This window comes from Columba livia, chromosome 18, assembly GCF_036013475.1.
Source record: "Columba livia isolate bColLiv1 breed racing homer chromosome 18, bColLiv1.pat.W.v2, whole genome shotgun sequence".
Taxonomy (NCBI): Eukaryota; Metazoa; Chordata; class Aves; order Columbiformes; family Columbidae; genus Columba; species Columba livia.
The window spans coordinates 7,210,313-7,235,787 of record NC_088619.1 but is presented as its reverse complement, the minus strand read 5'-3'; the positions used below and the strand labels follow the sequence as shown (position 1 = coordinate 7,235,787).

General features: G+C 43.2%; 2 protein-coding genes across 7 annotated transcripts; one reads left to right on the top strand and one right to left on the bottom strand.

The window, feature by feature from the left end:
• Positions 1-988: 988 nt before the first annotated feature.
• On the bottom strand, positions 989-20,795 carry ACOX1 (acyl-CoA oxidase 1). Of its 3 annotated transcripts, XM_065034743.1 has the most exons (15): positions 20,591-20,734; positions 19,301-19,460; positions 13,475-13,635; positions 10,468-10,628; positions 8,646-8,753; positions 8,012-8,131; positions 7,327-7,442; positions 6,941-7,110; positions 6,504-6,666; positions 5,637-5,827; positions 5,216-5,395; positions 4,521-4,626; positions 4,297-4,440; positions 3,536-3,742; positions 989-2,528 (listed from the first exon to the last, which is right to left on the bottom strand). In XM_065034743.1, the coding sequence occupies exons 3-15, from the start codon at positions 13,537-13,539 to the stop codon at positions 2,478-2,480; spliced, it is 1,782 nt and encodes a 593-aa protein (XP_064890815.1). In that variant the 5' UTR covers positions 13,540-13,635; positions 19,301-19,460; positions 20,591-20,734; the 3' UTR covers positions 989-2,477. The 3 variants fall into 3 exon arrangements, with proteins under 3 accessions (XP_064890815.1, XP_064890814.1, XP_064890813.1); XM_065034742.1 differs by lacking the exon at positions 10,468-10,628 and having other exon boundaries at positions 20,591-20,795; XM_065034741.1 differs by lacking the exon at positions 13,475-13,635 and having other exon boundaries at positions 20,591-20,795.
• On the top strand, positions 20,733-24,382 carry TEN1 (TEN1 subunit of CST complex). Of its 4 annotated transcripts, none has more exons than XM_021288551.2 (4): positions 20,733-20,800; positions 21,771-21,877; positions 22,007-22,164; positions 23,470-24,382. In XM_021288551.2, exons 2-4 carry the CDS (start codon positions 21,792-21,794, stop codon positions 23,604-23,606), a joined length of 381 nt encoding a protein of 126 aa, XP_021144226.2. In that variant the 5' UTR covers positions 20,733-20,800; positions 21,771-21,791; the 3' UTR covers positions 23,607-24,382. The 4 variants fall into 4 exon arrangements, with proteins under 4 accessions (XP_021144226.2, XP_005503176.2, XP_021144227.2 ...); XM_005503119.3 differs by having other exon boundaries at positions 20,778-20,886; XM_021288552.2 differs by having other exon boundaries at positions 20,796-20,857.
• The last annotated feature ends 1,093 nt before the right edge of the window (positions 24,383-25,475 follow it).

Genomic DNA, 25,475 nt, shown 5'->3' with positions numbered 1-25,475 from the left:
GAGCTGGCGGGAGGAGCTCGGGAGGGGCAACACCCTCGCACCCCCGTCCCAGGCGGGGCTCAGGGCAGCAGCGGAGATGTCCTGTTTCTCTATGGGGAACAGACACCCCGGGAATGGGGGTTTCACTGCCCCCGAGCTGGACCTTCCAAGGTATCAGGCTGGTTGTGGCACAAACAATCCCCCCCACTGGGCTTTCAAGCCCCGTCTTGGTGATTAATTGATAACAAGGAAGCACAGTTCTAATCACATCATACTGAAATCACTTCTACTTGCACAGAAAAGACTCAACACTTGTGGAAATGGTACCATCACATTTTGTCACAGGATGGGTGAGTCCTCACCAAGCTGCAGGGACATTTAGCAGAGTTGAAATGTGACTTGTTGACCAAGACACGCAACAAAAATCATCCCATCTTGTGGCATTACCACTAACAGCAGCAAACTGAAAAAGTGTACGTTAACCTCACCACTAGCAAGGGAGTGCAGCATCTGCCATTCCATCACTATCTTCCTCCAAAAAAACCCAGGAGAAAACAGTTTTTAAGAAATGGCTTTTATGAATTAAAGCTGCTGCTGCCAAACACCACTGTTCAATCTTCGCTGTTGGCAGCCACGAGCTTCCGCTGGCCTATGATCCATCCTGATAGCGAGTTTTATTTCTCCCGTGGTTGTGCAGAGGCCAACCTGTTGGACTGGGGGAGCTGCCCTAGAACACTGCAGAGCAAAGCCAGAAAGAAGACAAAATCCCATTCATTTAAGGTCTTTTAACTACATTGTTTCACCCATTATTTTAAATGAGATCGATTTTTGTGATTAACTCTATCGATGCAGTCATAGCGTTGTTCTCATCCATACATCTTTAACCGACTGCTCCACACTCCCTCCCCAGTCTGCTCCAGTGACTCGGCCAAAGGCAAAGCCCTTCCCCTCCTTTGGCAGCCTGAACAGCAGCGGTTCCCCTCAACCTGAAAGACTCGGCAGTCAAAAGGCAGGTTTGATTACTTTATTTAAAATTATACATATCTTTCTGTTAAGCTACTGCACGTGGAGCCAAACATCGTGTCTGATCATTGTGAGGACGAGGAAAAGTCCTCCATGAAAAGCGATTCAAAATGAGAGACTGGCAGAGAAGCAGCTTCTCAGATGTTGCCTCAGAACTGCAGGATCTGTGTTTGTGCTGAAGCTTTTTACCATTTTAAAAGCTCAAAGTTGCTTTTATCTGTTGTGGAGAGGTTTTATTGTTCTTGGTTTTGAAGAACAGCAAGGATTTTGTGTAGTTGTAGGGATTTCACGGGGCATCAGGTGGTTCCGTTAGAAGGGAAATCTTTCATCTGTTAATCCAGACAACACTGTGCAAGTCCCAAGTCAATATAAAACCAAAATGAAGCAAATCAGAGAAAGCTCCTTAGAAAAACATGGGTAGGAAAACAAAAAATAATCAAACCCCCACACCAAAAAAAAAGAAAGATCTGGACACTTGGGATTGTCATTTTCTTGAAGAATGCCTTGAAAAAACAGAAGAAAACCCCAGAACAATCTGAAGACCTAAGGACCTCGGTCAACTGATTTCTGCCCTCAAACACTGGCTTCATCATTCCAGGTCAAATTTGCAGTTTCTACCACTCCATGTGGTTTTTCACAACAAATCACCGAAATTAACATTTGTAAAGTGCTTTGAGATAGTACTACAAAAAAAATACTAACTGTTAAAAGGGCAGAACATTATTATCAGCACCCAGCTGATTATTACTATTTGTTTTTTTTCTTCAGAGCAGCATCACTATATTCTCCTTTGACTTCCTGTTAACAATGAGTAAGGTGCCAATGCTGGAGATGGCAGAGAGGCAAAGGGAGTTTCTGCAGGGCAGTGAAAAAAGGACGTATTGGAAAAGGTGAAGATGTCTTCTGGAAAGATGAAGGAAGCAGAGGCTCCAGGGGAGGATAAGGATTTTACTTCCCAGTTACCTCAAAGTGGTGCCACAGGCAGATTCATGTGCACAAAACTATGCAGGAGGCTTTGGAGAGCATAAATATTTGCCAAACAAGGAGAGGTGGTGCTAATCTTACAAACAAGACATTGATGCTTTTGGGGGGAGAACATAACTGCTCATTAGAAGTTACTGCCTTAGGGCTGTTAACTACTTAGTAGTAAAATCCTGCTACCTTTCCAGTTGACATTAACTTCTCTCTAGTTAGCAGCTTCACAAAAGCAATCCTTGTATGAATCCATAAAGCTTTCCAAACTTTTCAAAAGGTTAATTTTACCATTATAATTGCACTTTAAAAAAAACACAGGCATCAATCCCTACGCACTCTCCCCAAACACCTCGATTTATATAAGTGGAAAGAGTGGCTACAATTATTCACTGTCCTACAGCTACCAGGATTTGAAAGGTTTGATTCAGGTGCCTGAGGAACAGACGCCAACACCCATTTTCAGGCCAGGAAAAGTGTGCATTTTCCAAAACCAGCAGGCTTCACAGCTTGGCTTGCAACGGCTTCAGGTGTTTGTGGAAAGACTCATGAACCTGTGAAAACGACAAGGTGGTGCTTACAACAAGGTCAGGCCTGAGCCTTAAAACAGTTTTAGCTCTTCACATCTTGCAGTGTGTTTTTTATACTAAGGAAATGTGAATCTGAGGCACTTTGGGGATAGAAGAACAGCCAGTTACATCCTGTGTTTGAGTGCCTATATGACACAAAGCATGAGAATATAAGTCCTGAACTAATAGCCTCCCCACTACCTTTCCTGTAAGAAAACAATGCAAGATACCTTATATCCACACAGTTCTTTGGCATTTGTAATTAAAAGAAAACTGCTAGAGGTCTCTTTAGGGGACTGTAGTGAAGCTCCTAAGCCCCACTGACTTCAGAAGCACAAAAAGGGAGCAAGTTCTGATGGGATTTAACTACAATCACAGTCTCTGGCAGCCCATCACAGGAGATACAGTCTGTCCAAATCGAACAAAGGCAGTAAAGCTACCGAGACAGGATTTAGAGTTCTGACTTGCCTAACAGAAGAGGGCACTGACTTCTCAACTCAGTTGCTATTATTAGCTGAGCTGCAGATTTAGGGCAGACGTGCAACACCTGACATTCAGTACTACATGGGGGCAATTTATTTCCTTCTCCAGACATCATTACTGCCTGAAGGCATTAAAAGATTTGCCAGGAAACAGCTAAGGCTTCCACAACTCCTGTAACTAAGCAGAATTAACAAGAGATAACTGCTTTTAAATTCAATAAGATTATTCAATTTATTCCTCTAGGGAGAGAATTCTTTCCTCCCCTCAACCGAGAAACTCAACAGTATCCCAACAAGGATGCATGTGAGATATACAAGGGAGAGTAACTAAACAAAATTTGCTGAAAGCAGAGGAGCAGAAGTTGCTTGTTTTCATCCATTACCACTAGTGACTCTTCTCCCTCCTTCACACATTACCTGCTGAGATCACTGGACCAAAATTAACAACCCTAAATTGAGTTATTTCCCTGGGCAGATGTGGCCTAAGAGGAAGAACTAAGGTTTCTTTACCTCTGTTTTGTTCAGTGGGGATTTCTTTGCCCACTCAAACATGTTCTCGTAGACATTGCCATCGTACCGGCCAAGCACAGATCCAAGATGCATATCATGAAAGTCAAAGGCATCTACTAGTGCTACTGCATTGGGACGAATTATAGCCAAGAGCTCTTTCACACGCTGGTTCACTTGAGTAATTTGGGCATCAGTCAAAATACCCGCCTTGGAAGACAAAAAAAGAAAAGATTATCAGAAGAGTATGCAAGTCACAAGAACGTTCCCTTCCCTATTGCCTAATGTATGTCAGCCCTACTCCCCACAAATATCCAGCAGTTCAGGAAAAAAGAAAATGTAGTGTTTTGTAAGCACTTAGTAATCAAACTGGCAATCTGCCACAGGGTACAAGCAAAAGGAGCTGCCTAGCATAGCCCACCATACTGGCTCACTATTTCATCTTTGGTGGGAAACTCATTCTTTAGAGTGCCTGCATGTTACCTTCAGTAGCAATCTTCTTCATTAACTCTTTGATTTTCAACATAGAACACCTGGTCACCAACTGGAAAACATTTAAGCTAACCTAGACAGGTGCCATGTTACCATTTCTCATCCAGCTCTGCTTGGTCAGAGCCTCCAGCAGACCTGCACTGCTGATGGCCTTCTGGAAGCCAACCATCAGGACCTTACACCTAAGCATTCACACAACGTTGCATTTGAAGCATCTTTGCAAACAGTTACTCTGGCTCTAGAGATTTAAGTCGTTGGAAAAAGACACCAACCTGCAAGAAATCCCCTGTGTTCTTACTGATACCATACAGTGCATACAGGAGACACAGCTCAGTCAGGACAGCACGGACAGCTGCGTCAGTGATCTCAGAGAGCTTTGCAGTGAAAAGCTTCACTACCACGTAGTGACAGTGTGCCTGTAAGAAAAGAATGGAAGGTGAATCAGGTTCATGAAGAGATGAGCTCTTATAGCACATTTCCTGGGCACATCACTAACCTCAGATGCTCGCACAAGATCAACTGAAGTTCTGTTCCAGGCATCTTCCTTGCTCTTTCTGTGGTTCAGTTCAGCTTGCAAATTCTTTGCTGCAGTTTCTACAAGCCTATTTCATAGAAGGACGAAAAACAGGTTATGCAGTAACACCTCATTAACAAGTATACTGAATTCCTATGAATTTCAGTCTAAAACATCAGAACTTGGAGGCTGCGTGCCACAATGGAATCCATTGCCTGGAGCAAGCAGTTGTGGCTCTAAAACCCCCCAAAATCACTGCTGCAGCCTGAACACAGCTACAGAGGAATAAAACATTTGACAGCACATACATGGTGCCTGAATACTTACATGTAGCTATCTGTTCTACTCTCATACTTCCTTCACAACAGGATTGTTTCTCTCCAGATAGGCCTCTGAGCAGTTTGAACAATGTTGGTATTTGTATGCTCAAATATACTTCACGTTTAAACAAGAAAAAATATTTAAAAATGGAACAGAGCAGAGTACCTAGGCTATAGGTAAGCTGTTTGTAGCCTCTTATAACCTAGTAAAGCATGTCATTTCTTGAAAGCAACACATGCAGCAAAGCTTTGCAAGCATCTTGAGACTCTAACATTAACAGGGCAGCGCATCACTACCATTTCCCAACACACACAATGTTACTGGTGCTCAGCTCAGGCTAGGAAGTGTGAACTCACCAGGCAGCACGTGCTTTGTAGGCCTCTACCAAGCCGGCTGGATCGCTGATCCGCACAGTCACAGATGGAGCAGCCACATGCTGTGGCTGGATGCGTTGCCTGGGGAGTTCGTTAAGGTAGGACACGATGCCAGTGACCCGCTGCCCGGAACTCACTTGAGTGTAGCTTTTGACGAGGAACCTGAAAACAGAGACAACAGACGGCAACTTACTCACGAGCTGCTTGGAGAGAAGTAATCTTTCTTAGGGTCAGACTAGCAAAGAACAGTTGTAGCTGTACACTTTTCCGTCAAAAATAGGGCAAGAGACAGAAACATGGGAGACTAGTTTCACAGTAATACAGAATACTCTTCTGCTCATCACTTCAGCTACAAAGATCATAACGCCAAGGCAAGAACGTCTCCAGACAGAAGCTACCATACCTAGCTGTCTGCAGCATCATGACGGTGTTTTCTCCCTCGTAGGTGCAGGATGGGGTGAAGGTGACATAGATGTCAGGAATGCCGCTGCAGCGAGAGTAGCCATGCCCACCACAAGCCATCCGACACTCCTCAATGCCAGCATTGGCAGTCCAGGAGGTGAACGCCTTCAGCCCTGCTGTCAGGGCATGCAGCTGAGGGACAAAAGCAAAACCAAGTTAGATTTTTTTAGTTTTCCACACCAGGCTTGCACACGTACACACTAAGTACTGCGTCTCCCAGAAAAACTAGAGTCAACACCATTCTTCCACTGTCCCACAGGGTCTTGTTCTTCTTGTAAGGACTCTTTTCTGAGCCAAACCACTTATCTGAAAATGTTTGTACATGTGAAGACTTCTTTTGAGTACCCTGTCCTTTCTGTCTCTAAGCATTACATGTACCAGACTGTCCTCAACTGCCTATTGTCACATTAGGTTCTCAGACAGAATCCCTACCTGAAAACTGACATTTTACAACCCTAACCCCTCAGTATAGTACTGATACCTATGATTACACATCAGTTCTACCCTAGTCATTTGCAAAAATTATCAAGAAGCTACAGCACAAACACACAGCCAGTCTTCACTACCATGTGATATGCCATTATATATTCACAGTAGCTTTCTCACTCTTCATTACTCCCTTTTTTTTTGTAAAAGACTGCTAAATGAATAGTGCAAATAGAGAAATAAAAGTCACCAGCACATACTGGGCTTAGGATCTCCAAATCTAAATAATTAAAAGATGTCTCCTGAGTGAAAGCCAAAAAGGCTCCATGCCTTTTCTCCCATGCTGTAAAGAAACCTTACATAAAATCAGAGGACACAGTACCTCTGGAAGCTCACTCAGATCTCCATCACTGATGTCTCCACTAATTCGATGATAGGTGTTCTTTATGTAAGCTCCCACAAATTGAAAAGCATATGCTGTTGCCAGGAGAGGAAAGAGTTTGTATTGTTGGGTCTGATAATCCAAGATCTGGGGTTCTGGCTCCCTAGAGCAAAACACAGATGAGTAAGCATGCCAGTGGCTAATAAACGGCTGCACAAGTCATGTTACACTCTATGTAGGTTCTCCATTTGGATAGTACAAGCTGCATCTGTCTCAAGCCAGAGTAAGACCATACAGTCAAGAATCAGAGATTACTCACTTCCTTGGATTAAACCATTAAGTGCCAAAACAAACATCAACCACAGTCCCTACTCCCTCCAGTACTTGAGAATTTTCCCTCAGCAGTTAAGTCTGCTCTCTGGTGACACTGCACTTACCCAGGCTTTAGCTCAGACTGGTGTCTCACTGCACTGTAGCGGATGGCAATCGTGCAAGCGCGGGACAGGGAGCGAGCTGAATCACCCACAATGAGAGATCGGATGAACACCATGGTCCCGTAGGTCAGCTTGTCACTAAGTGGTTTCACATAGGTGCCATCTGGTTCAACCTACCAAAAAAAAAAAAAAAACCACCCAAAACAAAACAAAAAACCTTTTGATTTTTAAGGTTTCCTTCCTTCCTTTTACATGGTCATATCTCAAGCTGTAAACTCGTCAAGTAGCACTTACAAGCAACCTCAAATCTTGTTGGTATACTATTCAACCACACAAAAGCATTTGAAATGTCAATTTCTGACAGTGTATGCTGAAAGACACTGCTTTACCTGGGCATATTTCATCAGCATGTTTTCCCGAGGAATTCGGAAGTTGTCCATTTTCAGGTAGCCATTATCCATTTCATCATAACCAAATTTTGGCCCAATGTCACCCACTGTAATACCTGCCACAGACAAAGCCGCTTTCATTAAGAAACAGGAACTAAACACCATGTGAGAGGTTCAAGTTTTCACCAATAACGAGACTGTTTAGTTTTCTAGCAAGTCCTGGCATTGTTAGGAGTAACAACTAACTAGGACCTTAATCAGTTTGATGGAAGAGCGAATATCAAAACATGGGGATCTTCACAATTTACATGTAGTCCTACTATCCAGTCACTGGGGGAGCTGTTTCGAAAGATCATCCAGCCCACTTCCAGCTAAACGATGATGAAAGGTATTCTTTCCTTTTCAGGAAGTAGGACATACTGCCTCACAGAATGCATAGCTGGGAAACACTGGGACAGAACCCAATCTGAAACTAACCTTCACACTGAAAGCAGGATATTAAAGATGACTCAGTGGTAGGTCAGTCATAAGAAAGATTCCTTTAAGCCCTGTGACCCACCACCTACAAGCCAAAATCAGCTAGTGAAATAAGCCATGTATGTTAACAGGATACACACGCAGCTGTACAGAACTGGAGAGAATTAATGTATTCCATGAGTGCTAACCCCTCAATGTTAATTTTTACCTGGCAAAGGTTCATGGGTGCCCAGCTGCCGTATGGGAACAATGAAGGCATGCAGGCCTTTGCACTCGCCCTGAGTGTAGAGCTGAGCTAGAACGATGGCGTGGTTCGATGTCTTTCCAACTGCAAAAGGAGTGGGAGTCAGAAGGAGAACAAAAAACAATAGTCAAACTTATACACACAGATGCTCCTTCCTTAAAGCACGATCTGAGATAACCGCATCATGCATTAGAATACCAGACTTACAACACTGATTATCATCCGAATTCTACAGCTAGACAAACAGTGTTGCTCAATTCAATGAAATTTCAATATGATCCTCTTGACTACACAATAACCAAGTCTTTGGCAAACTTGCCACTGGAGCTGAAGGAAATAAAAATTTTAATACAAGCAGTCAAAAGTTACATCAAATCCATACAGTGTGAATGATTCTGAGAAACAATTCAGAGCACACAGACAATCCAAAGTTTTAGCAGGCTCCGGCAAGTCTGTTACTTGTGCAAGAGTAACTGCTTTTCAGCCAACTCTTTGGATCAATTTTCAATCATCATTCTGTATATATAATACACATGACATCACCTCGCAGAGTTTTTCCATACATCTTCCAGATTTAGACAAACAGTGATGCACTTACGTCCACCTGGCCACCACTTAATGGAGGTCACAGTGGGGCTGTTGAGGATGAATTCCTGGGTAGCAGGGTCATAAGTAGCTGTAGTTTCTAGACCCCGAAGATGAGTTCCTGAAAACAAGCAAACACGTGTTTCTTTGGCAGAAAGTCAGTCACAAAACAGAGACAAGGACAGAACTGGACAATGGAAAGTTGAACTCCAGTAGTAGTGTACAAATTCTAACTTTGCTTTCTGGCTATATAAAGGACTAAGTATCAATCAACTAAGGAAGAATCAGTGAGAGTTTAATCATATTCTGGGACCTGAGGCCAATTCTCAGAAAACATGTTGGGTTTTTTCCCCCCCACCATGGTCTAAGACTAGTTTTCCAAGCACCTCCAATCTGACACCTTTTTGCTGTTACACACCAGAAGCCCATTCTCAGTTAAAGAGGTTCACAAAAACACGCTCACCTGGATTTCACTAAAACTGCAATCTGATTAAAATGCAAAATAAAGATCATATACTTGTCAGCGACAAGATGAAATAGTAGTGCCCACCATCTCTTCATTCCCTCATCAGGCCTACAATTCTCCTCCCTTGATGGAGCAGTTTCTCCAAGACAGCTAGTAATGGCACAAATATGCCAGGATACTGATGCAGGTAGGTGAACAGACTGCAAAAAGATGAAGGTAACAACTCCAGGAACAGTCTTTGTCTTCTGCCCCCAACTCTTCACACACTTGTCTTTGTGGCTTTGTCCCTGCACATGTGAAAAACATTAATCACACAGGCCTACCTGCTTAAACTAGATGAGCTGTGAAGGTTCCTGATAGTCTGGACTAACAGAGCAAGACAGCAGTGACTCTACACAAGAGTTTCAACATGAAAAAGGATATCACCTTGATGCAACCACATTTCCAAAGCACATAGTAGTTAATTGCAGACTTCACAGGGAGCTTAACATAGACTTATTCTGCTGGCAAAGGATCTTCAGATCTCAGTAGTTGCAAGAGATTCTCCACAGACTTTATGCTTCAAACAGTCTCTACACCTCACTTCAGCACAAAGGTGAGTCCTACTCATTTTTAGAAAAAAAAGTCACATCTGCAACTCCCAGATGTCAAAATTAAAGCTTCCCAGGTCATAGTATCCTCCCTTTGAAACTCAGATTAAAACTGTTGCAATCACAATACTGCTGGAGTTCTCCAAATCCATTTCAAAGCTTGAAAGCAAAGGAACAGCAACAAAGTCTACTTGAGACAGCAAATTAAAAAAAAATAACATTTCATGGTCCGATAAAAAGAACACATAGGAGTGAGCTAAATAACCAGGAGAATAAAGCTCCCCACAAAACATGAGCATTGGAATCAAGTCATCCACAGGTTCTCTGATCCAAGGTCGGTCCCAAGGTAAGAAGCAACTCTTACTTTTTTGCCATCTCTTTCAGTACGTTAAAGCTCTGTCTTTTTGTCTTCCAACTGAGCATTAAGTAAAGCAGAAATCACACTGGAAAGAATGGTAAGTGTAGAAATGAACAGATGTCACGCTGACATCCCATAGCCATATGCAATAATCTATAGTGGTCTGAATGGCACAAGAGCACCTGATATGCTCATACATAGCAATACAGACACCAAAGTCTCCTGTAGGAGAGAAAAAAAAAAGGGCAAGCAGCATGTGACATAATGATCTATTAAGAATTTCAGAGGCAGTGTGCTCTTCCCTAGGGCCACAACCGCACACATAACATTGTGGGGTAAGCACGCACCATTTTTTCCAGGCAGGGGAACTCCTTTGTACACAAAGCCATTTCTGAAATAGCATTTAGTGAATGTACTGTACCATGGCCCATTTCCGTCTGGGCATAAGTGCCAATGATCTCCAGGTTCCAGGCAGGCATGAAGAAGCGATCCTGCTGCTCTGGGGTTGCCTGGGTGAGAAGAGTGGGGAGGAACATGCCCAGATGAAGGTCCAGAGGTTCAGGCCGTCCACGATGAACAAAGCTGTGAAGAAGTGTCATGGGATGGGAGTGTGAAGGCAATGTTATGGGATGGAAGCAAGCATGAGGATTGATGGTGGAGATTTGAGAAGAGAATGGAAAAAAAAAAAAAATCATGTGTAAATCAGAGTTCAGCAAGTATAATTTAGAAAGCCAGAGCACTGTCCTTTTCTCAGGCCTGAATAATAAAAAATTACACTTACTCTGAAATAAACATATTCCAATACATTTCGTTCTAATCATACATGAGATGCATCTGCAACATTCCTGTATTTTTGATGCACCATAGTGATAAAAAAGGATTAATCCAAACCAAAAGAATGAATCAGACCTTCACTGTGGTTTGGAAACCAGAGCGTACCCAAGTTAAACCGAGTCAGAACGTCAGTTTGATGAAGATGTGATCTGGCTGGATGAAGCGAGACTTCACCCAAAGACATGAAGTCCCCTTTTCTCCTCCATGGTTTGAGGGTATGACCTGGTAGAACTCCCAGTTTAGCCAGCTGTATGAGCTTGGTTTTCCCTGAACTTTGTCCTAACTGCCTGTACTATCTAGCTGACTTTCTTTTTAATTAAAGATTAGACACAACTAGTGTATATTATATTCCAACTCAACTCCATTCAACTTCAGCTATTTCTAAAAGCTCTCTTAAAAGGACAGTGCTCTGCATGTGCCAAAGATGCGAACATAAACAACACGGCAAGAAAAGCAACATTTTTCAACCAGTAAATCACCAGCAGAAAGTCTCTCCAACTAAACACATTTCATTAGAACTATCCTTCCTCCAAATTCTGTCACACATTGTTAGGTAGTTAACCAGTCTATTAAATTTTTCGATATAAAGAATTAAATGTTTAATTAAATCTTTAAATATAGATAGTATTGAATATTAAAATAGTTGGGATATATGTTGAGGATCAGTATCTTCTGTACAAATGTCCATCTGGCACATTTATGTATGAAATAATGTAACTGGTCTTTAATAGGAATAGATATATATTTAAACAAGATATGCATTACGGAAAGGGCACTGATCTGAGCTTAGCTCAAACTCGGTTGGCTTTCTTATCAAAGTGGGAAGAATGCATCCTTGTGTTACCTCTAAATACACATTAGTATGAACTAGCTCTATACCTGGAGCTTCCTAAGAACTGCAGTTCTTCCCTTTGATAATCTCAAGCACCTGCAAATAAACTCAACCATCTAACAAACACAGGAGCAATGTTTTCTAAGCTTTTGGACTAACAGTGACAAAGCTCAACAGTGGGCTCGTGATTTATCAGGAACACCAGATTTTAAGCGAGTTTGGTACTGGTGAGAAGTACACGGCTGACAGTCAAAGAATGAAAGAAAATAATTATTTACCAGCAATAGCTACAAAACCAGGTAGAAACAGGACAGTGTTTTAGTTACTCCATTTCCTTTTCAGCCCTGTGCTACTGCTTCCTTTTTTTTCTTTCAAGAGACTTATTCACTGGTTATTGGTTAAAATCACAGGCTACCAAGTAGGTACTCGCTAAGATAAAACTGAGCAATTACCCATCCAGACTAGGGTTCAATTCAATACCAGTCTCTAACCATCAGGATTAGATTAAGCAGACCTCAGTGACAATACTTCAGAAGTTTTACTGACAAAGTAGCTAAATACTCAACATTCACAGTAGGAATGTCAAACAGCTGCACTGTGATTATTCAGCATGTAAGGCATACTTACTTTACCATACTACCTCTATATTATTTCTATAGTCTCAAAATACTAATTTTACCACCAAAACCCATGAGGACTACAAGCAAACCAGACCATTACCAGGCAAGAAAATGCAATGATCTAGTGTTAAATAGCAAGTAAAACAAATCACTTTGGTGTGAATGTGTCTGATTTGAAGAAGCTGGTGCAACAAAGCAGACAAGGTTAGCAGGCATTTATTGTTGCCATCCCATTGTCTCTTTGGTTCCGGCGCTGAGCTGGGCTGGCTCGTTCCATCTCTCCCAAGTGGAATAGATGACAGGATTTCCTCCACTGCATCTTCTACAAATGTTTCAGCTACCGTGAGTAGCTGCAACTGAACAGCCAGGCCACTGGCACTGCCATCTGACTTTTGCAACTGTCCAGACTTGTACGTATCGTGGTTCCCAAATTCAGATGCCAGGACAAGCACTGGAGTCTCAGGTTTCTTAGACTATTCTTGTTGGTATTTAACAGCCACAATTCCAGGTTCTGGGCTAAAAGACTGTTTTCTGATCCATTAAACGTTATTCCATTCAAATATATTAAAGTAATTTTCAACAATAGTAGGAATGTTTTTCTTCTTTGAAACCAAGATTTTTCCACGAAGTTGTACAGCTGCAATGAAGTAGCATCTGGAAGAGAAGTGCTTGGGGCAAAGCATACCTTACCTTCGAACCCAAAAATGCACAATCTCACCACACCACGTTGCATCTAAATGTATACTTCTGACCTGTTTGTGCAGGCCAGTCACACACTAAGAACTGAGACACAAATGCCCCAAATTCAGGCAAAAATAAAAACCACAGTACATTTGACTGACATGTTCCAACCAGTTCAAGTGAAATTCAGGCTCCCAGGGCTTAGAACAACCTCCTCATCTTAAAATAAAGGTAAACAACTACAAAGTCAGTGATCAGCTAAGAGGTGCATTCTGGAAAAGACTAAAACTAACTCTGTGACTGTTAGGATGCAAAATGAAGTAACCGTCTGGCTATAGGACAGGAAACATCCACAGTTAACCAAACTATTTTACCTTTTAGATTTACCTATGGAGCATCATCAGTTTACAAAGTGGGGTTACAGAAAAGAGGTTACCCATTGATCCCTGAAGGCAACTAACCATGTCCCATTTCGGTTTGGGCGTAGGTGCCAATTATCTTGACTCCATGGACCAGAGGCAGCCATTTCTCCTTCTGAGCAGCAGTCATTTGGGTCTCTACGGTATTTTGAAACATGCTGAAGTGGAGACCGAAAGGTTCAGGAAAATTGCCCAAGCATGTTCTACAGGAGAGAAATAGAGGGATCTGGATCTCAGTCTTACTGTTACTGCGATCCTGAAAGGCTCTTCTGCAACTGTAGCATAAGAGAAATAATCTCCTTGATGATTTCAAGCATTTTCTTTTTTTTGTCCCACAAGCAACATCCAAATACGAAGGCATCCGAGAACATAAATGTTTTTTTCAAGTATTTTATTCACCCTAGGAATCCTGCTGTTATATAGCTGGAAAAAACCACTATTCTACAAAGATTCATGTGGAACTTAAAACCAAAAACATGAAGAGCACATTATTTTCTCCCTCATCTTTCAGGCTTGCAGGGAATAAATCACGCTACTGCCAGTAGCCTAGCACTAGGCCTTATTAGCTAGAAGCACTATGTATTGAAAAGGAAAAGGCTTCTTAGGTGCCCAAGTGCTTTTCAGAAGAGCTCTGTACTACCTGTAGCTGCTTGTATCAGCTGAGAGATCAGGAACTCACCTTCAATTAAAATTACTGTTACAGGCTAGTGATGGAGGGAATGGAAGGAAAAAACAAAATCAGACATTTTAGGTATGCTTCACCAATACAGAAGTTATTGCATGAGAGAACAATTAATTTAGTAGCCACCACAGCAGGCAAAGTACATTCCTAATTAAAAGAAGCTCCATAACACAAACATGCTTGAAAGTTTCATTGTGTAAAAGCTATGTAGGAAATGGCAGCATCTTCCCTTCAACATTCTGCAGTTTGAACAGTTTTTTCATCTTCCACCTACTGCACACAAACACTTATTCCATCCAACCTCGAAGACAGAGAAGATCAATGAGTGCTCTGCATGAATATCTACAACCAGGATCACTCCCACCTGCCCAAGATACCTACTAGAAAAATATTAATATATCCTTCCATCTTGAGGTACCTGCCCAGGGAGCCTATTTGAGAGTTTGTTGCCAACACGTATCCGCAGTTCGTAGGGGATGCTATGCATATAGTTGGTCAAATTACAGCAGCATTTGTGGCTGGTGTTTTACATCATGCCTGGAATGAATGCTTAGGAGTGTAAATAATTGATAATTCAAAACCAAATACCTACATATACAGTGAAAATCAGCCATAGAGTGAAAAAACACAGGACAAAGTTTCTCCAGCACCACTCAACTGCATGTTGAAGATGCTTATTTTCAATGGAACAGTTTTTAAATGGACAAGACTGAACGAGACAAGGATTTTCCCAGGATCAGTTCTATTGTAATCAAGTGATCTAATGCTGGTGCTTAATGTATTAACTGTGCTCGAGCTGGTGTGAGTGTGGGTACAGTGTCTAGAGTTCCTGGATTGAGGCAGCCAGTTTGTTGACCTGAAAATATTCTCTGCCTACAGCAGCACATGTTTACAAAGCCAAAGTTATCAGGGTAACCAAGGGCTTAAAAATGCAACGAGGACAACGAGACAGGCTACTTTTCAGCATTCTTGTGGTTTCCTATGTTAGTTATTATTTTAGGTCAGGACCTGTAGAGCAATAGCAGTGCCGTTGACTTCCTCACTGCCCACAGTACAATTACTGTGCATCTATCCCTTGGGCCTAAAAAAATCAAACCTACAGGGAGCAAATGAATGCTGATTTTCAAATAGACTATTTCAGGGCAGCTTGGGAAGAGCAAGAACAGTTCTTCGTGTATTTTCAGGAGCCACTGAAGGAATTTGTGAAGATGCAGCACATGCTTTGCTGTCAGAAAAATCAGGTCAGACACTGCTGCTTTGAAGATAAAACATCTCCTTAAAGGTCACACCAGCAACTTTCACTGCCTAGCAGTAAGTTTAATTGCAAGTGCCAGATATTTCATGCTTAACTAGCACCTTCTTTGATAAGAGCAAGAATGACATTTTATAAGCAGACACTTTATAACATCCGAGTCAGAAGGTCACACTATTCCACTGACTTAACAAGCAGCATTTTAACAGCTGCCTGCATCCACAAAGCTGAGGCAGAACTGAAAGCTGGCTAATTAACAGCAGAAACTTTTCATCTCTGCATGCTCCACACTGAACGATTACGGTTTTCTTAACGTGCCTTTTAACAACTTGAATGACAACAAGAGAGAATCTTGTTTTCCTCATGACACAGGGCAAACAAAAGAGGTGTGAGCTGTGAAGGGAGGAAGAACAGGTTTTCTTTTTCTTCCTCGGAACACACTCCTTCCCCTCCCAATTTCTACATTCCCACTCCTACACAGCTTGTTCTCCAAAGGCTGCATTGTGTAACTGTTCAAGTACTTTACTACATCAAGACCAACTGTGGTCAGCTGCATTTAGCACCAGTTATTTGATCCACAACTGAAATCAGACTTGCTGCGACAACCAGTGAGTCAAGAAGGGAGATGCAGTTCCAAATCCACTTACGGGAGAAGGATACACAGTAATAAACTATTTTGACAATATAGACCTTTCCAGATTCCACAGCAGCCAATGCCACCCACTTAATAAAAGGCAGTTGTAGAAGGCAGATGAGTTTGATAGAGTATCTGTCAGTGAACAGAGTACAACAGAAGCAAAGTCTATGTTTTCAGAGACTCCAAATCTAAATGAGCAACTGCAAAGACATTCTCAGGCTGCAGAAATGGGTCACAGAATAGGGTCATTTCCTTTAAAGCAAAATCCACAAGCAAACATGTCTAGTTTTTTGTGGTAACCTTCCCAAGAAGCAGTAAGAAAGGTCACCTCAGTGGAGAATGTCTGACCTGTGATTACTGAGCTTCAGAGTTAACAAATGCCATGGTAATAAACTCATTTTCTAGCTGTAACAAAAAAACTCAAGCCAGGTTCTCCACTCCAAATGAATTTAGCAGTGGCCAGTAGGGCCCCTTCCACAGTTTTTCTGGTTTCATTTCCCAAAAGCTACTCCAGGTCCTAACTTTAGTGACAAATGAGAAGGACAAATTCTCAGAGGGAGAGTGCACATTCACGCAAGGCTTATGAACACAGGAATCACCTGTTGACATGCAGCTCTCAAATATTTTCTTCTCTGCCCCAGTTTCTCCCAGCTTGTTTTCATTTCTTCATTTAATCCCATTTTCCTCAACTAAGGTTATTTCAACTTGAAGGTGAATCAAAACTGACCAGATTGCTCTCTTCAAAGAGCTGTCTAGTGTTACACATCAGAACAATTCCCCATTTTTCATGCTGACTTAGATTTTGCTGCAGTTAAACCATAAAAGAAATCTTAAATATTGGCACTTTAAGGCTGCTGGCTTTCATAACATGTAGTCACAGCAGCAACCACAGTGCTGACACGTGCTAAGACACAGGAAGAACTGACAGACGAAAAGCAATTAAAACAGCTTCTAAATATATTTAATAGATCCTCTTATGTTTTGGAGCCAAACAAAGCCCTTGTGGAAACAGGAAGGAGGAGCATCCAGTTCAAGATGCAGCAGCAACTGTTGAAGCACATCTTTAGGGCAGCTGAAGGAAGAAGCATTTCTCCTTGCCTGTTCATAAATCAAGTTTTAGAATTGGTCGCTCGGGATACAAAAGTCCCTGGTGAAGTTCTGGTAGTGTACAAAAACTACAGGAAAACACCTAGCTCAAAATTCTCAAAAATCGCATCTGTAAAGAATTCTATCCCCACTATTTGGGAATAATCACATGGCATGAGGGATTATTGGCAAAATATCTTAAGCCTCCATATGTAAAAATCTTCACGGTCAATCACAATAAACCCAACTTGATATCAGAATCCAAGGCTGCAACCTATTTCATAAACTTCATTCAAGGCATGTCACAACACCATATCCATTCAGTCTTCCAGTTTGGAAAACTAAATAAACCTAAACACAGTTTCTCCAGGTCATCTTTTACACAAATTAAGTCCCTCCTAGTTAGAACCAATTAGCATGTTTGGATAGGTGATAAAAAGAAACTTAACTTTGCAAGTTGGGTGGAGTTCACCAAGTTTAAAAAAATGTTTGACACTCAACAAGTGAGAAAGTGGGGAGAGATCTCAAAACACACATGAAATCAAAGGATGAAAAAAATAATCCTTTAACTTCTTCCGTTTATTAAGAAGCATTAAGAAGCATTAAGCCAACATCCTCCCTTGCAAATACCAGACAGGACAGTAAGGAATTCAAATCAAGAACATTAACAGTGTGCAGCTCTTAGAGCAAACAAACTTCACTTGTAGGTAATAAGTATATGTACTGCTCTTCATTCTTCTTCATGTTACTACAGAAGACACTGGAAAATACAGTCAGTCTATCGTAACTGAAATTATGTTTTGAAATCTTGAATGTCTGGAATTAGAATTGACTCTGAACCTGCCTTATTGTTTCAGTTGATTTCGGATCATGAATTACGACTAGTCATACCTGACTATTCATATCACATAAGATATGGATGTATTATTTCCTACTTGTATGAATACTAATCTGTCATCTATTTAAAGTTAAAAATTGTTGACTCCCAAATAAGTTTACCAAAAGACAAAAACAGAATCTACCATTTGACTACTTCAGAAAAGTCATATTTTCTTAAAATATTGTCAGTAATGCTACCCAAAGACAGCATTTATCTTGCAAACTTTGTTGAAGTTTGCCAGCTGGTATAAAGGATAGACTTTTCTCCACCAAAATAATTGAATAAGCTTTCCTACCACCTCTAATAACCCTCATGTAGCAAAAATTAATTATTAACTTTTGCCATGCAGTACCTGAATAATCTAACAGAATCGAACTTTTTTCTTGTTACGGATCATTACTGACCAGCTTCTTTGAAATTAAAACTGCCGCAGACAAGGTGGTTTCAACTAACTAGTCTTAATATTCACACCCTGAGGCCAATAACAGCTTTTCTACAAATCCAGTCAGAGGGGGCTTGTGATTCTATTGGTGCACTATTTAATGTAAAATGTTAATTTAATGTGCCAGAGGACATATTCATGGTATTACATCCAGATTTCTCGAGGTGTACAATCTCGCCGTTAAGCAGTTTCTGTTTTATTACATCAGAATAAGTTTAATAGAACTAAGGAGAGATATACATCAAAGCCAGGAACTAAGTTCCCTGCAAGCTGGAAGGAATGAAACTCAAATATAAAGACAGTTTTATTTGTATTAACTTAATCCAAGGGTAATACTATCAGATAAACAAAAGGTCAGACAACAAAAAGCCTCTAGGTCAAAGGAAACCAGTATAGCACCAGGAGCCTGAAGGACAGATAGTGACAAACAAGAACTTATAAGCTATCTGGGAACATTTTCAAGTGTGTCTGTAACACAACTTTATAAGTTCTAAGTGCAAAGTGAAGTAATCAGCTTCACGAGATTTCATTAGAATCTGCAACCTCATCAGATCTATTCAGATTCAAATATTTCATTGCATTTTTTATTCCTTTTGGAAAAACAAAAAACAAAACCAAAATTAAAAAAAAATACAAGTTCCACTTTTTACTTTCTGCACTATATATAATAAAAAGGTGTAACTATTAACTGTGCATTTCTAGTCAAAAATTTAAGAAAACATATTCAGGAAATCATGGTTTCACCTGAAATTCACTGAAGCCAAGACTTCAGTGAGCTTTCATATGGGTCTTTAGCTTCATTTGGACAGGAAACAGGAAAAAAGGACAACTCTACTGTCCTCAGCGATGAACAAAGTGCATACAAGAAGGAAACTCTACAGCCAGGTACCTTTTAAACCAGTAGATCTCCTCCGGGTCTGCAATTCCATACTCTCTTAACTTCATCACCATCAGAGAGCTCTTCCTGATGGCTTGTTCATAGCGTTGGCTGCGGGACAGGAAATTCAAATCCTCATGCTGGAAGTCAGGGTCATTAAAAACTAAGGCCTCTGGGGACAAAACAGAAGAGGAAAACAAACTCAGTTTCTGCAAACCTCAATAGAGAGTGAGTGAGAAACTATTCAACGTTTCACTTGCTGTACCTCAAGGTACCGATATCAGAAAGTTAAAAACAATAGTTAACAAAATCAGAAAGAAATCAAAGCTCTTGGACAGAGAGATTCTAGCAACAGGGCACTTTCCCATTCTATACATAAACGACATTTTAAGTTGGGAGCCCTCCTGGACTTGGCAGGAAGTTAAATCACTGATGTAAGACCTGTAGGACCCTCAAAACCAATCTCAAATCCTCAAACAGCCATTGTAGCAACTGAACATGAACTTTGATCCCCATACAACTCCTTGCAGAAGGGCACGGCCATTATTCCCACTATGCCAAGTGGAATCCAAAGTACCCAGAGGCCACAGACCTTCTGTGTCCCCTTTGGCACACAAGTTACACAACACCAGCCATTAGCAATCCCATCCTGGCACATGCTGGGAAAAGAGAATGGAGGTATTTCATTAGTTTCATGAATCACGGTATTGGTGGGTGAGAAACAGGTCACATTTGTACTGTTGAGCAAGAGCGATCTAGGAAAGAAAAGGGGTGGAAGAAGGCCCAAGAGAAACACCCACAGGACACTGCCTCTCACCCTCTGAAGGATGGTGAAAGATCATTGCTTTATCAAAGTCACCCCAAATCCTTTCTAGGGAGAGGAAAAGAGCAGGATCAAGGGCATAACACTGCTCCTGCTCCAATCTAACTCCTTAGACTGATAATCCCGTCCTCCAGGCAGCCCCCTCCTCACAGCCTCCCTCTCTCCCTGAAGCCTCTGCTCTCCCCAAAGCTCCTCCCCACTTTCTCCTCCCTCTCCCCAAAACTTCCTCCCTCACCTCGCCCGGGGCTTCCCCCACCCCGTTACCCTGGTTCCCCTCTCCCTAGAGGCCCGTTCTCGGGTCCCCCTCTCTCCCGCAGCCTCTCGCCTCCCCTCACCTCCCATTTCCCTCTCCTAAAACCTCCTCCTCTTCCCCTCAGCCCCCACCCCGGGCTGTCTCCCTCTCCTCACAGCCCCAAAGCCCGGACAGGCCCCATTCCTCTCAGCGGAGTAGGCAGCAGCCCGCCCGGGGCCTCCCTCACCGATCTCCTTGCGGCGGCGGGTGCGCTCGGCGCCGCCGTCCAGGATGTGTGTGAGGAGCTCGGGCTGGAAGGTGGCGGCGGCGCGTTCCCGCCGCAGGTCCGTGTTCACCGCCATCGCAGCCGCTCCGCTCGACCTCGGCCCCCGCTGCTGGCCACGCCCCCAAAGACGTCACGCTCTGCGACGCCGCGCCCGGACACGTGACCGCAGCGGTGAGCGGAGCGCGGAGCTGGAGTCGGGGCTGGGGTTGAGTTAAATCGGGTTTAAGGGTGCGCGGAACGGGCTGTAGCTGGCGAGGGTGGGCGTTAAACTGTGCTTTAAATCCTGCATTAGACTGGGCGTGCAGTGGGCTGAAGCTGTGCGTGCCCTAAATGCACAGATAACGTGCATTAAATACACACGTAACGCGCTGCACCTGGAGCAGGGAGCGCTGGTGAACTGGGTGTGCCGTTTGCATTTGAGGCCGGGATTGCATTAAATTGTGCGTGCAACGGTGGACTAAATAAACATACAATAAAATAGCTGTGTATGAGGTAGTGCATCCAGTCTGCATATAACGTGCTGCAGCTGGGGCTATGTATGCATTAAGTTGTGCCTTAAAGAGCACATTGAGAGTGCATGCAACATGCTGCATCCACAGCCAGCCATTTAATAATTAATTAAATTGTTCATTAAATGTCCATATAGCATGCTGTATTTTGGACTGGCCATGCATTGTATACTGCATTAGTACACTGAACGTGCATATAATGTGCTGCACGTCAGGCCAAGTGTGCATTAAATTTACATGTAACACACTGCAGTTGGGGTTGCATGTGCATTAAATAGTGCATTGAATGGGCATATAGCATATATCGCATATGGAGATCTCTGAACTTCTCAGTCACCGTTTTTCCCACTTGCTTAACCTTTCTCAACCCATCCGTAGCCTGAGGGAGACCTGGAGGGGCTGGTGGACTGGCCGTTGCTGTTCATGTTGGGTTGCGGTGGGGTACAGCAGCCCCTCTTTACACCAGGGTCCCTGGGGCCTGGCATGTGCATTGAGCTGCAAACTGGTCTTGGCAGGGAAGCTGTGCAGCTCCTGCAGCCCCCTGGGTGGGGGGGTCCTGGGCAAGGAAGAAGTTTTGGGGCAGCGTGACCTGGTCTGTGGATCATGAACTCAGACTTTTTGCTGTACTGCAGGCCCAGCAGCGGGTGTGTGAGATGCTGCCAAGTGCTGGTGTCTATTATTTCCCATGGGAGATCAACAGCTCAATCCCAGAGGGGGAAGCACTGAGGACATTTGGCAGGTGAGAAGGGGACCCCGCTCTCCTTGAAGGCCAGGCCTTTTCTTTACTGGTTAACCCTCCTCCATTTACTGGTTAACCCTCCTCCCTCCTCCTTTGCACCACTGAGTTTCCCAAATCCATCACTCCCAGGTTATGCCACTATGACCTGGCTCGGTCCGAAGCCATTCTCACTGCTCAGCACAGCTCAGCTCAGTACCGGGTCTGTGTGGACACCAAGTTTGTGGAGCCGTTCGAAGCCCAGCTGGGATCTTGCTACTTGGTCTTGGGAGAGGCTGAACACAGGGAAGGTAAATGCTCCAGGAACCAGCACCCTTTGCTGCTGTTCATGGTTATCAGCTCCTTCGTGGAGCACGGTGAGACACGCTGTCACTGAGGCTGGTGTTGGCCAAGGCTCATCTCCTGCGGCTACCTCCATCACATGAGTGATTTGGGACAGGAGAAGCCTGTCTCTCCCCATTGACCATGAGAAAAGCTACCCATACCTTGGTGAAAATCCAGTGCTCTGACACAGATTTTGTTAGAAACAAGAAGCACCTCAGCAGCATCACTGAGCTTGTGAAACTTGGGCTAAAGCCTTCGGGAATCATTGCCAGCCACCACATCCTCTTCCCTCCAAATGTGGCTGATTGCAGCAATGCTGCTTTGTGAGCTGGCAGGGTTGGTCTTTGCCATCCCTGAAAGGTTCTAATTATACCCTTGCCCCAGACATGGGGCGTGAGGAATGCAGGCGGGCCCTGTCACGCATGGCAGCCTGTTGTCTCTACCGGCGTGCCCTGAGCATTGCTCCAGCTGCACGGGGCTTTGTGTGCGCTGGGTTGGGCTGGGAGGTTGTGAAGCAAATCCCAAGGGTTGTCTTGGCCACACCTGGTAACAAGCATTTGCATTCATGCCATTCAAATCCTCAGTAGCGTATGGAAAGCCACACTGCACGTGGCATCTAGTGAGTGACCTGCTAAGTCACTGCTGCAGAATTCCCTTAGAAAGAGATGTTATTTTGGTCATCGCAGCTTAGGAGTGAGTTGTCCCCATTTTGCAGGAGTGGAAGGGGAGCAGGCTGAGATGGCAGGTGTGTCACTAATGCTTGGCCCTTTTTGAGCAGCTCCGTGTTACCATTTGAATGCCACCGATGAACTGTTGGTTATAGTCCGCATTGAGCCTCTTCTAAGCCCAACTTTGTTCTGCCCTCTTCTTGTCTGCACAGAGTCATTCAGAAATTAGTTTAGACCCATGCCTGATGCTTTTTAGGCAGGGAAAACCAAACTTCATCCAGCTGTGAAGTAGATGCTGCATGGTAGACACTGACACTGGCACTGACATGTCTTGGGCTCAGTGTTCCCCAGTGCAAGGAGAACATGGTGTCTGTCACCAGCGTTTTGTAGCCAAGAGGGCAGAGAGAAAGCTCCTCACTGAAATAACCAGCTCCTGGGCCTGCTGCTCACATTGGTGGTGGCATGTGGCCAGTCTGGTCTCCTGCAAGGTCTCAGGTGATGGTTATTTGGCCAGCTGGAGCCATATGCTGCCTTAGGTCCGTTTGCCTCCGAGCTGCTCCATCTGATTTTCTTTCTACGGAAATTTCCTGTTTATATTCCCAGGTGAGGGTCCAGTGGTAAAGGCACGAATATTGACCTGCGTGGAAGGGATGAATGTGCCCCTGCTGGAACAAGCCATACAGGAGCAGAGGAAATACTTCAGCGCGAGGCAGGAGCAGATGGGAAACAGCATGTCCTGACAGCAGCTCTGAGACAGCCATACGCTGGTCCCTGCCCTGCCATTTGCAAGAAATATGTTAGAAGTAAATTTAGAAGGTGGGTTTGCAACATACTGCTTTTTGCCATGGTGAATGGCAAAGTAAATTCACTAAGCGGGGAAATACTTGAAGACTGTGAGTCAGTATGTGACTGTGGGTTGTCCACTCATGCCAGGTGTCATCACCAAAAATAGCTCTGGGAAGCAGGTTTGTTCTCTGTTTAAAAGGGTGGTTGAGGAAAGGGAGCACTTGAGTTATACTGGTCCTTCTGTAAGGCAAGGCTTGGAGACATCAGAAAAAGGGGAAGTCTCTGAATCTCGTGTTAAACAGCTCACACCCAAAAGCCAAAGCACAGCGGGTTATTGGGCTGTTACCAGATCCGAGGCAAAGGGCATTAGGACAAAGTTCATTAGCCTTGTGTGGCTGCGGGTCAATGAAAGCGTGTGTTTGGTTACCATGATGGAGCTGCCACACGGGAGTATTCCGGCAAAACACTCACATACCTGGACTGACCAACAAAGAAACAAGAACAACAAGTCACTATTTTCAGTAGCACCTGCCTCTTCAGGTTTTCAGGAGCTGGTGTCCAAGGTGGGGAACTGACTTGAGCTCTAAAATAAATATTTGCAGTGCCCTGAGAAACACCACTTGACTTTCTTGCTTGACACAGCTAAGTTTAGGAAGCCTTAAATCACTATTTTTTGAAGCACTGAAAGGTTTTGATTGATACTTTCCTAAATAAAGACTGAAAAATAAAACAGACTGTCTTCTATTGCTTAAAAACCTCTTTCTTGCTACAGCCCTGCATAAACTCCATAGATGATGTAAGAAAATTTAGCTATATGCAATTTTCCTCCTCCTAAGTACTGGGTGTGTAAGGAAGTGCTTGGTGTTGAAAAAGTTGCAAGAAGAGGAGATGAAGTTACATCAGTGCCACTCTGGTTTAAAAACATGGTGCCAAGCCCGCTTAGCAGAATTAAACCATCAACAAAAAGACAGAAAATCACTAAATTGAGATGAGAATAAAATGTTAGTGCAAGAGAAAAGACTCTCCTGTGCTATAGGAATCCCCAGACCTGGTGTGACCTGGGACTGTGGTTTGCAGGGGAAAGGAGCCACCTGCAGCCTTTTCCTCTTTTTGTTCAGATTCTCTGGTTCAGAAAATAGGACTGAAGCCATACAATGCACAACAGCAGGTTAAAATGCAGCAGGTGTTGGCAAAGTCCCCTGCTACCAGCGGACTTCATTCAAGGGCCTGAGTTGGCTCAGCAATTTCTGCGCTTGCTATAATCTTTAATCATAGTTTAGCCTTGTGTTTATCTTCATGCAGCTACAGAGGTACAAAAGTCCTGCCACAGCACACGCTCTGTTCAGCACAAGTCTGAAAACATCACCTCAAGAAGCAAGATTTTGACCTGGTTTTGTAAGAGCCTGCCATGATGTGTTTATGTGTAGACATCATCTCCTGTCTGTTCTCCTACCTTCCTCCCCCTGCTTAAATTTTATCCAAATGGCCAGATTTGCCAGAGAGTTGGGAATGTCCAAGATGCCAGGACTGGGAATGTCTGAAATTCCAGGTTCCTATAAATATTACGAAAAAAAACCCAACAAGCCAAGAAGAGGAGAGCGAATTGGGCAATGAGTCTGGATGAAGACATGAGCACAAACTCAACCTTCACAGTCCACTGAAGAACCCACGTCGGAGTTTGCTGTGGCCATGTGGATCCCTCTTCATCCACAGAGCAACCACACTTTGGTTCTTTCAAACTGGCAAAATCATGATAATTTTTTTTTTTTTTTTTAAATTTTGAGCTGGTAGTTCATCATTGGGCTAAATGAGTCCTTTTTGGG